The 13866-nt window shown below is 38.2% G+C and overlaps 1 protein-coding gene across 1 annotated transcript; it reads right to left on the minus strand.

Moving 5' to 3' along the window:
* Positions 1-4169: 4169 nt before the first annotated feature.
* Positions 4170-10680, minus strand: LOC127518311 (C-type mannose receptor 2-like). The gene is made up of 5 exons (XM_051904787.1): positions 10539-10680; positions 10341-10379; positions 9894-10250; positions 4790-5041; positions 4170-4531 (listed from the first exon to the last, which is right to left on the minus strand). The coding sequence occupies exons 2-5, from the start codon at positions 10375-10377 to the stop codon at positions 4170-4172; spliced, it is 1008 nt and encodes a 335-aa protein (XP_051760747.1). The 5' UTR covers positions 10378-10379; positions 10539-10680.
* Between the last annotated feature and the right edge of the window lie 3186 nt (positions 10681-13866).

Genomic DNA, 13866 nt, shown 5'->3' on the forward strand with positions numbered 1-13866 from the left:
CACTTTTGTTCACATGATCTTCCCAAAAAATTCAGAGTGATCATGGCACTTGATACCCAGCCTTTATTGGAAACACCCTCACAAATGTGTATTTTAATCTATTTATTAATCAATTACTTATTTTTAATTTAATGTCAGTGTAATATAGTGTTTAAATGCACATCAAATAAAAATAAATAGATGAATAAAATCGTTAGATGTACGATGTTAATAACTGTGATGTAATTTGAATTGGAAACCTCTAGCAGCGCTCACAGACTTTTGGAGTACTGCGCATGCGCGTCATTTTGAGCTGTAACGGTCGTCAGTCAACCGGGAGTTCTCGGAGGAAAAGGTAAGAGCTATAACTTTATTTTTAGTCATCATTTTTCACATATGTAATGTTGATTGCTACTATAATGTTTTGTATTGTCAAGGTTTTTTAAATTTATTTGTCAATTTAATGCCCTGTTTGTTGCTCACATGAGGAGACGCATCTGAGATTTTTAGATTTCCGTTTTAACATTAGTTGTTTTTAATTTGGACACTTAGCGAAAACTAACATTGCACACAAAAAAGTGTAATATTTTTTTAAACTTCAGCTGTAGAGTGTTTAAGAGACCGTGCCGCTTGCTGTTGTTGATCGACGATGCTCACGTGATCCTGTCACTGATAGTGGAGCCTGTAAGTTCTCGCTGAATTTAAATGTTTAACAGAACCACAGCAAACAAATCAAATAAATAAAGGCAAAAGTCATTAAGACACTTTAGTCTTTAGTGCAGGTTGGCATTCAGAAATATCAGAGGCCTCAGCTTGGATGGGCTGATGCGATTTCTCCTCTCTGATTATTTGTCCTGTTTTTGAGAAGACTCTCTCTGATGTTGCAGCGATGCAGAGTCTTCCTACCATTACCTTAACCAGGTGTGGGTGGACTGAAACCTTGCCCTCCCACCAGTTCCTCAAGATAGGACCTCACCTCCAGTACAGCATCAGCTGTGGGATTTCTCCTTGCAGCGTCTCCTGTTGCTCTTTCGTCAAAGAGCCTCCACACAGAAGCGTGTGGTGTCTGTGAACCGCCCCTGCTCTAACTTCTTCCTCTTGACCCTCTGATGGAGGAGCTGACGGGCATCTTGCTGCTGCTGCAGTTATTCTTTGAAGTGCCTCATCCACAGCTCTGTCGTCACTAACGTTTTAAACCGTGGGTCCAGTGCAGTGGTTTCAGAAAGCACAGTGCTGTACTCCACTCTCAGAAATGTTCTGTCCATGGATGAACAGAGAGTGGTGGCCAGCTCCTTTACTTCATCCACTGTTACACTCCGTTGGTGGTGGGCTGTTACCCGCTGCAGACCCTGCAGAGAAGAAGCATTTTGGGGGCTGTGACAAAAGAGAAACAGCAAATATGAAGATTTGGCTTTGTTTTTTATGTGATACATTGCTCTTTTCACAATTAAGAAATAATAAAGTAAAAACAAAATTGTTCAAGGTAGCTTTCTGCACTTATCTCCACAGTCACCTCCTCAAAGGGCTCCAGAACGGTGCAGACCTCTTTCGTTGTCTCCCGTTCCTCTTGACTTAGAGTAGGGTACAACGGGGCTAAAGGCGCCTTTGATTTTATTTTCCTCTAAACCACTAGATGGCACGAAAACTTGCCGCAGGACTTTCCTAAACATCTGCTTTACAAAATGCACGCGCAAATTTGTCTGATCCTTGATGCAACGCAAAGTTGATTCTGAAGTAGTTTGATCTAATATTTGATGTTTTTTAAAATGTTGTTGATTTTAAGTAGCAAATGAGAATCGGTTAAATTAATGTTTGTATTTTCAGACAAAGGTCTTCTAAATGATTTTCAGTTTTGTTCAAGGTAATTCAAGCAATAGTTTTTCAATAACAGAAGAATATGTAAAAGTATGGTATTTGAGGTAAAAGGCACCCCTGCTGTTGGGGCAAAAAGCACAATAATTAACATGATAATGAATAGCTGGCTGACTTTTCCATTTGTTGACGTGACATGGTTAGATTCAGATGGCAAATATCATATCAAATTGGGTATCCATCTTAGAGATAATACCCATATTTATAATGAAACAATCATATTTAAAAAAAAATATTATATTATCATTTCATGATCAATGTTCAATACAAACATATATATTTTCCCTGCAATCATACACATAGTGAAAAGCACATTTTTCTTAAGGTGTGCCTTTAGCCCCGTTGTACCCTATCAACAGGAGCGCTGATGACATCCAGGGTGGAGATGATGGCATCTTCTGACTCCAGGTTGCGTTTCAACATATAAAATGTTGAGTTTCACCTTGTAGCACACTCCTGTTGGGCTTTAGCTCTGGCATCCCCATCTGGCCTTGTGTGGATTTCAGCTTCTCTGTGGCATCTGTGCTTTTGTGGAAAAACAATAGCCTTCACCTTGTCCACAGTTGGTTTCACCACCTTCAGTGCATCTTTAATCATCAGGTTTATTGTGACATGGGTGGTGGGTCCACTGCAAATGTTTGCTGCATTATCAGTAACACAGCTCACCACTTTATCGTCTACTCGCCACTCTTTTGCCACTCTTAGTAGCTCCTCTGTCAGGATTTCTGCAGTGCGTCTCTCTGCAAACCCAAAACAGTCAAGAAGGCAAGATGTCACCTTAAAGTTCAATAAAGTGTCATGTGACGGACATGTATGAGCATGTCGTTCTGGATGTCCAGCAGTCAGTTGTCAGGCAAACTGCTGAAGCTTTTCTGACCCTGTCTCGCCACAATGCACGCTCTGTGTTATATAGTCGTGGAATAATTATTTGGGACAAGGTTTTTCTACTGGGGAGAACATACATGGGGTTTAAGGCCTCCCACAAGACTCCCCCTGTCGCTCTGTGCACCTGGCCTGTACCACTAACCTCGCTATCTTCAGAGCGTGTGTCCCCCTTCTTTCTTTCACACAATGGTATGATCCTAGTCTGTCCTCCCATGTGATGAATGACTGACTGATCAAGACCAAACAAGTATATATTTTTATTCTCATGATGGGTTTGCCAGTTGAGTGTCCATGGGACTGTGTAAATGTTGTTTGAAGGGCTGAAAGAACTCGTTATGAACTGGTTTGATTCAGGCTGGTTTGAATGGACTTAAGGACTCTTAAAGGTCTAAGTGCATATGGACTCTGAGGTATAAACTACTGCTGAACTCAGTCAAGAATTGTTCATGTGAACTGCATATCCAATTAATACTGAAATTTGTGATTTGCACACCAAAAGAGTTTGAATGAATTCAATCTAATTTTTTAATTAATTGATTTCTTTTTGTTGAAAGCTTTTGTCATGTTAAATGAGCCCCTGAATTGGGACTTGTGTATTTGAATTTCTGGGATATTTTTCTTATAAATTTGTATTTTTTTTTTGTTTTGTTTTCATTTAATTTTGTTGAACTGTGCATTTGTGAATCATTAATGCTTTTGCCCTTACTGAATGGTATTTTGCTCAGAAATGAATAACAGTTTCCATGAATTGATCCTTACTGTTTGTGTTAATACTTCATCCACATATTAAGGGTTTCTACTTCTTTAAAAGCGTGAATCCTTTCGACAGAGCTCTCTGAAATTAATCAATCAGCTGACAAGAGAAAAGCAGAAGAAATCAAATCAGAAATCATTGAAAAGAAAACCGTCTGTGCTCAAGTCAAATTCAAGTTTTGCATATCTGTCATTTGAGCGGTCATTGTGACATTGATAATCAGGAAATAATCAGAGGCGAGAATACTGACTGTAGATGAGTTTATTTGAGCTGATGTTCTGTTTCACATGTTTATCTGATGGTTTTGATCAAACACAAGATGTTTTATACCCAACCTTCACTTCAGCTTTTCTAAGAATAAACCAGATTTCATTCTGAGACACAAACAATATTATTCTGAAGAGCTGCTGCTCACAGATTCACATTCAACCAGTTATTGTTAGTGAAAACATAAAGAGATGTAACCACACCAGATATACAAAGAGATTTATAAAACACACTTAACATCTAAAGAATATTAAACATTAATGTTAATTTTTTTTTTTTTTTTTTAAATATTATGATTAAAATTTAGCAGTTAGCAGATTCACTCAGAACTTACTAAAACAAATACAAGTAAATTAGAGAAATAATGAAGTATGAAAACAGTGAATGTAAGTAAACACACAAACATTCACTCTTAATATCTGCTGCAGATGAAGTTGAGTCTGCGAGTTTCAGGAAGGCTGATCCAGCGCTGATCTCCTCCAGACTGAACTGCTCCTTTTCTCTTCTCGAGGCGGCACTCTTCCGGTGTCGTTCCGTTCCATGGAGCCCAGTTCTGATAGTACACGATGTCTCCGCTGACCCAGATCCACATGTTCAGGCTGCAGCAGTTGTGTAAACCCAACCACACCGCCTCAGTAGACGCCTGTTTAACCACATTCATCACACGACGCTGAATCTCTTCTGAATGAACCGAGACCAGATCCATATGATTCTGTCTGCAGTATCTCAGAGCTTCAGGCCACGTCAGATTCTCTTTGATCAGGATCAGTTTATCTGGACACAAAACAAACCACAAGCAGAAACTAGAGAGAGACTGATCAAAAACAACATGCAGAACAAACACTGTGGAGGAATTTGTCATGTCAGACATGTAGTGTGAACTTTAAGATATCTAGAGGTGATGGATGGATTGTGTGTGTTTTGTGAGGATCTGCTCACCTTCATGACACACAAAAGGTAATTGGCTGTTGCAAGTGTTGTCACCCCATCGCTTAAGAGTGTCGTGTTCGAGAATTGTACAGTTTTCTTGACCTTTATTATTATTAGGTTGATTAGGATACCAGTATCTGAATGAGGAGTTACTCTGATCTGACCACTGCCATGAGTCTCTGAACAGACCGATCCAGACATCACCAGATATGAGACTATCATTGATGAACTTCTGAAGCTGTTGATTCTCATTCTGGTTCCTCACACTGACCAGATCAGTGTGATTCTGTCTGCAGTAACTCTGAGCGTCTCTCCAATTCATCATCTGATTGATAAAGACGAGTCCTCTGTTCGCTTTAAGAACAAAAAATGGAAACAGATTCATGAATCAGTTTGTTCATTAATCTCACACTGCTTTATGGTTTGGATGTAAACAGGAGCAGCGATGGAAGCATCATAAACATGTGTCGACTGATTTTGCTCATACAACATAAAGTAACATTTGTGAATTTCCATGATCATTTTAATACAACTTTTTATTTCCACATTGTTTCCTCACACATTTCTCTAGAACAGTGGTTCCCAACCACATTCCTGGAGGCCCACCAACACTGCACATTTTGCATGTGTCCTTTGTCTGACACACCCATTTTGATCTTTGAGTCACTACTAATGAGCTGATAACCTTAATCAGGTGTGTTTGATTGAGGAGACATGCAAAATGTGCAGTGTTGGTGGACCTCCAGGAATGTGGTTGGGAACCACTGCTCTAGAAAACTGGATTCAGACACAAAGAGCTGAATGAGAGAAACATCAAACAGATGGAGATGTTACACTGCATATTAAAATGTTCATTAACTAGTTCTTAGAAATATGTCAGTAAAAATTCATTCAAAATGTTGGATTTTAGACTAATAATATATACAACTGAATATTGTTGCAATATTAATGATAATGTTAGTGTTTGTCTTCAGGACATAAAAGGGGGCTTGAGCACCTGCCCTTTTTCCTCCTCGAGATAAAGTGACCTTGTTTCTGGGGTGCTTTTTTTTTTTTTTTTTTTTTTATCCCTCAAGTAGAACTCATTTCCTGTTTACACTTGTTGTCTTTGGGGTCAGTGTGACCCCAAAATTGAAAGCAGAATTGTAAAAAATATATAAATTTTCAATAATACAAATAATATATCATTTTTTTTCTTTGCTTCTCATCTATACATTAATGCTGTGTTTTGGGAGATTTGAAGTACTTTTTTTACCCATTTACTGCACAATTACCCAACTACCCCTTTAGCATGCATAAAAAAATTACATTTTTATGAAAAAAAAAAACCACTTTAATAAAGGTAAAAAATAAATTGTTGTAAAAATAAATAAGTTGTTTCAGGATATTGATCTAGGTGTTAGAAGCTGAATTCTGCCATCTGTTGGTTAGAAGAAAAAGCATTTTTTGAAGGGCAATGGCAATTACCATATCTGGCCAGCAGAGGCCCGTAGAGGCCCATAGAGATCCATTCATTTTTCTGGATGTGGCTTACTGATCCTTTCTGATGAATATTTTGTAAATATATACAGGTGCTGGTCATATAATTAGAATATCATCAAAAAGTTGATTTATTTCACTAATTCCATTCAAAAAGTGAAACTTGTATATTATATTCCTTCATTACACACAGACTGATACATTTCAAATGTTTATTTCTTTATTTTGATGATTATAACTGACAACTAAGGAAAATCCCAAATTCAGTATCTCAGAAAATTAGAATATTGTGAAAAGGTTCAATATTGAAGACACCTGGTGCCACACTCTAATCAGCTAATTAACTCAAAACACCTGCAAAGGCCTTTAAATGGTCTCTCAGTCTAGTTCTGTAGGCTACACAATCATGGGGAAGACTGCTGACTTGACAGTTGTCCAAAAGACGACCATTGACACCTTGCACAAGGAGGGCAAGACACAAAAGGTCATTGCAAAAGAGGCTGGTTATTCACAGAGCTCTGTGTCCAAGCACATTAATAGAGAGGCGAAGGGAAGGAAAAGATGTGGTAGAAAAAAGTATACAAGCAATAGGGATAACCGCACACTGGAGAGGATTGTGAAACAAAACCCATTCAAAAATGTGGAGGAGATTCACAAAGAGTGGACTGCAGCTGGAGTCAGTGCTTCAAGAACCACTACGCACAGACATATGCAATACATGGGTTTCAGCTGTCGCATTCCTTGTGTCAAGCCACTCTTGAACAACAGACAGCGTCAGAAGCGTCTCGCCTGGGCTAAAGACAAAAAGGACTGGACTGCTGCTGAGTGGTCCAAAGTTATGTTCTCTGATGAAAGTAAATTTTGCATTTCCTTTGGAAATCAGGGTCCCAGAGTCTGGAGGAAGAGAGGCACATAATCCACATTGCTTGAGGTCCAGTGTAAAGTTTCCACAGTCAGTGATGGTTTGGGGTGCCATGTCATCTGCTGGTGTTGGTCCACTGTGTTTTCTGAGGTCCAAGGTCAACGCAGCCGTATACCAGGAAGTTTTAGAGCACTTCATGCTTCCTGCTGCTGACCAACTTTATGGAGATGCAGATTTCATTTTCCAACAGGACTTGGCACCTGCACACAGTGCCAAAGCTACCAGTACCTGGTTTAAGGACCATGGTATCCCTGTTCTTAATTGGCCAGCAAACTCACCTGACCTTAATCCCATAGAAAATCTATTTGGTATTGTCAGGAGGAAGATGCGATATGCCAGACCCAACAATGCAGAAGAGCTGAAGGCCACTATCAGAGCAACCTGGGCTCTTCTAACACCTGAGCAGTGCCACAGACTGATCGACTCCATGCCACGCCGCATTGCTGCAGTAATTCAGGCAAAAGGAGCCCCAACTAAGTATTGAGTGCTGTACATGCTCATACTTTTCATGTTCATACTTTTCAGTTGGCCAAGATTTCTAAAAATCCTTTCTTTGTATTGGTCTTAAGTTAATAATTAGTAATATTCTAATTTTCTGAGATACTGAATTTGGGATTTTCCTTAGTTGTCAGTTATAGTCATCAAAATTAAAAGAAATAAACATTTGAAATATATCAGTCTGTGTGTAATGAATGAATATAATATACAAGTTTCACTTTTTGAATGGAATTCGTGAAATAAATAAACTTTTTGATGATATTCTAATTATATGACCAGCACCTGTATATTTAAACATTTTAAAATACATTTTAATCAGTATTTTTGTAAAAGTCTATAATTTGTGGTGTAAAAAAATTGATTTTAGATTTAGATTTTTGTATGAATTATTGATTTTATTTGCCAATTTCTATAAAAATGCTCTATATTGCAGTCACACCTATTTGTGTGTTTGTGTGAGTGTTTGTGTGTGTGCGTGTGTAAGTGATCATGTTCATTCCACATTTATTTTGTGCTCTAGTCCCAGACCTTCATTTATGTGTGAAAATTTTCTGATTTTTGCATGAATTATTGATTTTATTTGCCAGTTTCTATAAAAATGCTCTCTATTGCAGTCACACCTATTTGTGTGTGTGTGTGTGTGTGTGTGTGAGAGTGATCATATTCGTTCCACATTGCTTTTGTGCTCTAGTACCAGACCTTCATTTATGTGTGAAAATTTTCAGATTTATGCATGAATTATTGTTATTTTTGCCAACTTCTATAAAATGCTTTCTATTGCAGTCACACCCCTGTGTGTTTATGTGTGTGTGTTTGTGTTTTTTTGTGTGTGTGTGTGCACATGTTTGTGTGATCATGTTCATTCCACATGTCTTTTGTGCTCTAGTCCCAGACCTTCATTTATGTGTGAAAATTTTCTGATTTATGCATGAATTATTGTTTTATTTGCCAATTTCTATAAAAATGCTCTCTATTGCAGTCACACCCCTGTGTGTGTTTGTGCGCGCGCACGCACATGTGTGTGTGAGTGGTCATGTTCATTCCACATTGCATTTGTGCTCCAGAACCAGGCCTTCGTTGTGGTATGAAATTTTTTGGATTTATGCCGGATTTATTGATTTTATTTGACAGATTAAAAAAAAAAAAATCGTATTTTTTCGCATTTCCCATTCATTTTCAATTGGGGTCATATTGACCCCAAAGACAACATTAATACATTTTTTTTTTACATGCCTTTAGAATAACCGAATCAAGCACAGTTTTTTTGTGTGTGTACAGAGAGATAAAGTAGGAAAAGTCCCAAAATTTTATTCCACTGAGATGAAGGGAACCATTTTTATTTATTCAAGAAAAGTCGATTGGGGTCATATTGACCCCAAGGACTAATGAATATATATTCCTGTATGCGCACAGCTTCCCTGTCAAACAAATATATTTATTGAAAAAAGAAAAAAAACTATCAGGTCGTGTTCAGATGCCCTCCCTCCGTGACACGCCAGTCATTCCCGCACACACACCGCCCTACCTCATGCACATTGTGGCATAGAGTCCTGTGCTGTTGCCTGCTCTTGTGACAAATCTAGTGAATACCAAAGAAGACTATGGTCTCTGTGTGAACTGATTATTTTGTAGAAATCTGAGGAGTATGAAACAATTGTGTGTGAGGGAATTAAAATAAATTTGGTAAGGAAGTCAGAGTTGCGTGTGTATATATTTAACTTTTTTTTTTTTTTAAATAAATAATTATGAGAAGTGCCCTTTTTTCCACTTGAGCCCCTGCCCCGCACGTCCCTGTTTGTCTTGTTTCTAGTCTGAATGTTTTTTACATTGTAATGGACAATGTGTCTATGTGAGTTCACACAAACTTAATCTAAGAATGATGTTCTTACGGGTTTGTGTTGAGATTTTTGTTCTTTTATTCTCCGGACAAGAATTTTGTCCATAAATATCAAGTTGCTGTATGTCTTTATCTTTGCATTTCATTAATTCATTACAATTTATGTTGGTCAAAACAATGGTTTGATATTTTTACATTTATAATTCACAGTATAAAGTTTGCTGGAAAATAATTCTCTATGCTCTCTAATGGCAGATTCCCACAGTTATCAACAACAAAAGATCAACACGTGTTCAATATCGGTTTATTTTCTGTACAGAAGCTGAAAGTGGACACACATCCACAGCCTCCCCTATATTTATGACCAGATTAAAAAATGCAACATTTAGTATTGGATTAAAATTTTGTACAGTATATGTGTATCTTTTTATAAATTCATGTTTATTGTCATTGTAGGGAGCTGAACTCACTGTTGTTAGATGAATCGCAGATGAAAGTCAGGTTGTTACTGCATGGCAAATCTCCCCACTGTCCATTTCTCATCATAGCACACTCATCTGTGCCTTCAGGTTGTCCAGGAGCCCAGTTCAGATAGAGCACAGAATCACCTGAAGACCACTGCCATTTATCAACACCCGTCCTCTGCAGCCCAATCCAGACACCTCCAACAATCACACTCTTCTTCAGCTCGTTCATGTCGTTCATGTTGTCAACGGTGGCCAGATCTGTGTAATTCTCTCTGCAGTATCTCTGAGCTTCAGTCCAGTTCTTCATCACGTTTATAAAGTGATACTGACGCTGAACACATTCAGATACGGAGCAGAGAGCTGTGAAAGAGAGGGTTTGATTTAATGCTTTTCATAACAGAGTCAAACCTGATGAAACTATAAACCATAAATAAAACAACAAACACTCACCAATGAGAAGAAGAATGAAATAGAGAGTTTGGTCCATTTCTGAGGAAGAAATGTGAGAATGGAGAGTAGGTGTAATAAAAGTTAAACAAAAAGTATGAAAAAATGTACTAATTTAGCAGCATAACTCGATTCACGATCATTAAGACCATATTAATATCTCAAAGTCTAATTGTGGTTAAAGAAAGAAGTTGTTCTTACTTTAGAGGTCGTGTGTTTCTGTCCTGAGTCTGATGTTTCTGTCCGTCTTTAAACAAAGTGATGATTATATCTGCTCTCATTCAGTACATCACATCATTTGTTTATTTCACTCTTAAAAAAAAAAATCAAAGATGTCCACATCTTTTCTCTGTTTTTTGTTGATAGTTGCTGTAATTCTTTGGAAGTGTGTTAATTTGAATGTGCTAGAGAGTCTGTACGTATATTGTATTTCCATAGCGGCTTCCTAGAAAAAATCCACCTCAGCATTTGCATTTTATTTTTACTTGTCATTTGTTTCCATGTTCTTCAGCTTTGTTACTGTCAGTGACTGATAGCAAGTTTCTGCACAACAAAACACAATATTGAAGATGCACTCTGTGTCTACATTAACACAATATCTCTTCATAGTGTCATGAGTGCTGTATGAAGAAAATATAATGGCCAACAACTGACATGTGAAAAGAAAAAAAAGACTACATATCAACTAGGGCTGCAAGCTTAATCGCAATTAAACCAATTTGGCAAAGGCTGCGATTATTTCATGCACAGCTTGTCAGAGCTGTACGGCTCTGTGATCAGTAGTAAATGTTTCTCCATCTGAAAGCCAGAGGGCGCTCTCACACAGAAACTCCAAATATGCCCTGCCGCCAAAGTACATAACACGTGTCATTCCAGGAAATCCCTATGGGCATCATACTATCGCTGTAGTTGATAAAACAAAAGATTGAAACGCTTTAATTGATTAAACATGATTAATAAACACACGACTGACTTATAAGCCACATCATCTCACAGAAGGATACTCAACTGTCGTTATGAAGTGAGTTTGGAGTAAAAACATGCTATTAAAATATGTTGCTTTTGTAAATGTACATTATAAGCAACTCAATCTCACAGTGCTTTCAGATGGATTAGCTTTTGGAGCCATACTTCATTGACAAGCCTCACTTAAAAAAAATTATTGCAGCCTTTGCAATTTCATAATAAGCCAAATCTTTAAGCACGATTTCAATGTTATTTTTCTAATCGTAAGAAGTCTGAAACTCTGTGACTATCCCTTTAGAACGATTTACGCCTCTACTCCCCGGAGATGTGCGTCTCGTAATCACACTTCCAACCATCGCGGCAAAATAGCGGAATTCTGCCTCATTGCATCAAAGCTCAACAAAAGAATTGTCTTTCACATCATAATTCCTAAACAGTAGGCAAAAATCACGTACTAACTGTTAGTTAGTAAAAAAAAAAAAAAAGATATCAAGTCAATCCAGATTTCTGTTTCACCTACTGACGCAGTCTGTCATATTTCTCCGCCTCCTTTCTCACAACACGAATACCTTTCTAGCAGGAGGGATTTACGATTCCTCGTCCAATAACAAAAGAGATGATCAAACTTGATTGTAAAAACAACATTTTCCAGCAAGTACATTTCAACCAAACAAATGACAACAAAAACTTTTAAAGGAACAGAGATCGATATGTATAGGTAATTCTGAATAACATTAAACACACATTAATACATATTAAATACATAAATTACACCGTATTTATCTGAAAAATTTCACCCAGGTTACATCAGTATCTATCAAAAGTGCTCCAAGGAAGGAACAGTGGTGAATCGGTGACAGGGTCATGGGCGGCCAAGGCTCATTGATGGGGAGCGAAGGCTGGCCCGTGTGGTTCAATCCAACAGACGAGCTACTGTAGCTCAAATTGCTCAAGAAGTTAATGATGTTCTGATAGAAAGGAGTCAGAATACACAGTGCATCAGTTTGTTGAGTATGGGGCTGCATAGACACAGACCAGTCAGGGTGCCCATGCTGACCCCTGTCCACCGCCGAAAGAGCCAACAGTGGGCACGTGAGCATCAGAACTGGACGACGGAGCAATGGAAGAAGGTTCCCAAAATTCCCCAGATCTCAATCCAATCGAGCATCTGTAGGATGTGCTGAACAAACAAGTCTGATCCATGGAGGCTCCACCTCGCAACTTACAGGATTTAAAGGATCTGCTGCTAACATCTTGGTGCAGATACCACAGCACACCTTCAGGGGTCTAGAGGAGTCCATGCCTCGACGGGTCAGGGCTGTTTTGGCAGCAAAAGGGGGAGCTCTGTTCCATAAGATGACAAGAGTTAGTGAGTTGGAGCTCCGGACCACGCAAGCACCACTTTCAGCACCACTAATTACTTAGACAATTAAGCTTATAATTTATTCATGCCGCAGTGCATGCTGGGAGTAATCACACTAAGCAACATTATGTCCAGAAGCTCCACTGAAGAGCCAGAATAAAAGTTATGATTTTTTTTTTTTTTTTTGGACATCTTCTGCACGTCTGATATAGATGTTCATGGAGCCTCTGTACAAGGTTAAAAAAAAAAAACACCTCAGCCATGGATCCATCCATAGGCAGTAATACACACATTTAGACAGCTTAGCATCTGTAATTCACACATCTTTGGATTGTGACGGAAACCAGATCTGAAGGAAAGACTTTCTGGCTCAGCTGGGACTCACCAGGGGCCTTCTTGTTGTGAGGAGACAGTGTTTCCCACTGAGCCACTTGTGCTGCCCTTAGACAAAATACTATAGATAAAACTATCTATAGTATTTTGGGCCCTTAGATAAAATACTCATACTTGTAGAATAATTATTAATAAAAAAACTATTGCAGACCTTTTTTCATGTTTGTAAGTAAAAATAAAATAAAAACATTTACAGGTACAAAACTCTGTTTGGATAGATGCTGAAATGAACAACATACACAGCAAAATCCTCAGTGAACACTGCTCAGTGTTTATATGAGTCCAATCTCCACAATGTTAAAAGAAGTTAATGAGATAATAAGGGTGATCAAATAACTGATGATTGAGCATTTGGTAAAATCAACTGTAAGTAAAAGACATTTAATATCGGAAGATCTCAGCAGAGGATTAAACAACTCCACAAACAGCATTACCAAATTCACTTATTACTAACCAGATTGACTTTATTTCTGTCAGACATCTAATCAAGTTATTATTGAGAATTATCAGAGGTTTAGATGTTGATGTTCACCATTATGGTGATCGGTGTTTGTTTAGTTGGGATCTTGGCCCTCGTCCTTCTTGTGTTAACTTTCCTTTGGCCACTGTAACTGTGTGTTTGTAAAACACATTTGTTGTGGCAAAGAAAGCTAAAGTGACATCAGATGTTATCAGCTCCTTGTTGATGTAACTGGTGGCACGTGATGTCCAGCGTGATGAGCGGCCAGTGACACCAGTTATGAAAATCTTTGTGGTTGTGGTTGTTGGAAAAAGACACGGGACAGCAGGCAGCAGTTTCACTGGATC

Source organism: Ctenopharyngodon idella, chromosome 9, assembly GCF_019924925.1.
Source record: "Ctenopharyngodon idella isolate HZGC_01 chromosome 9, HZGC01, whole genome shotgun sequence".
In the NCBI taxonomy this organism is placed as follows: Eukaryota; Metazoa; Chordata; class Actinopteri; order Cypriniformes; family Xenocyprididae; genus Ctenopharyngodon; species Ctenopharyngodon idella.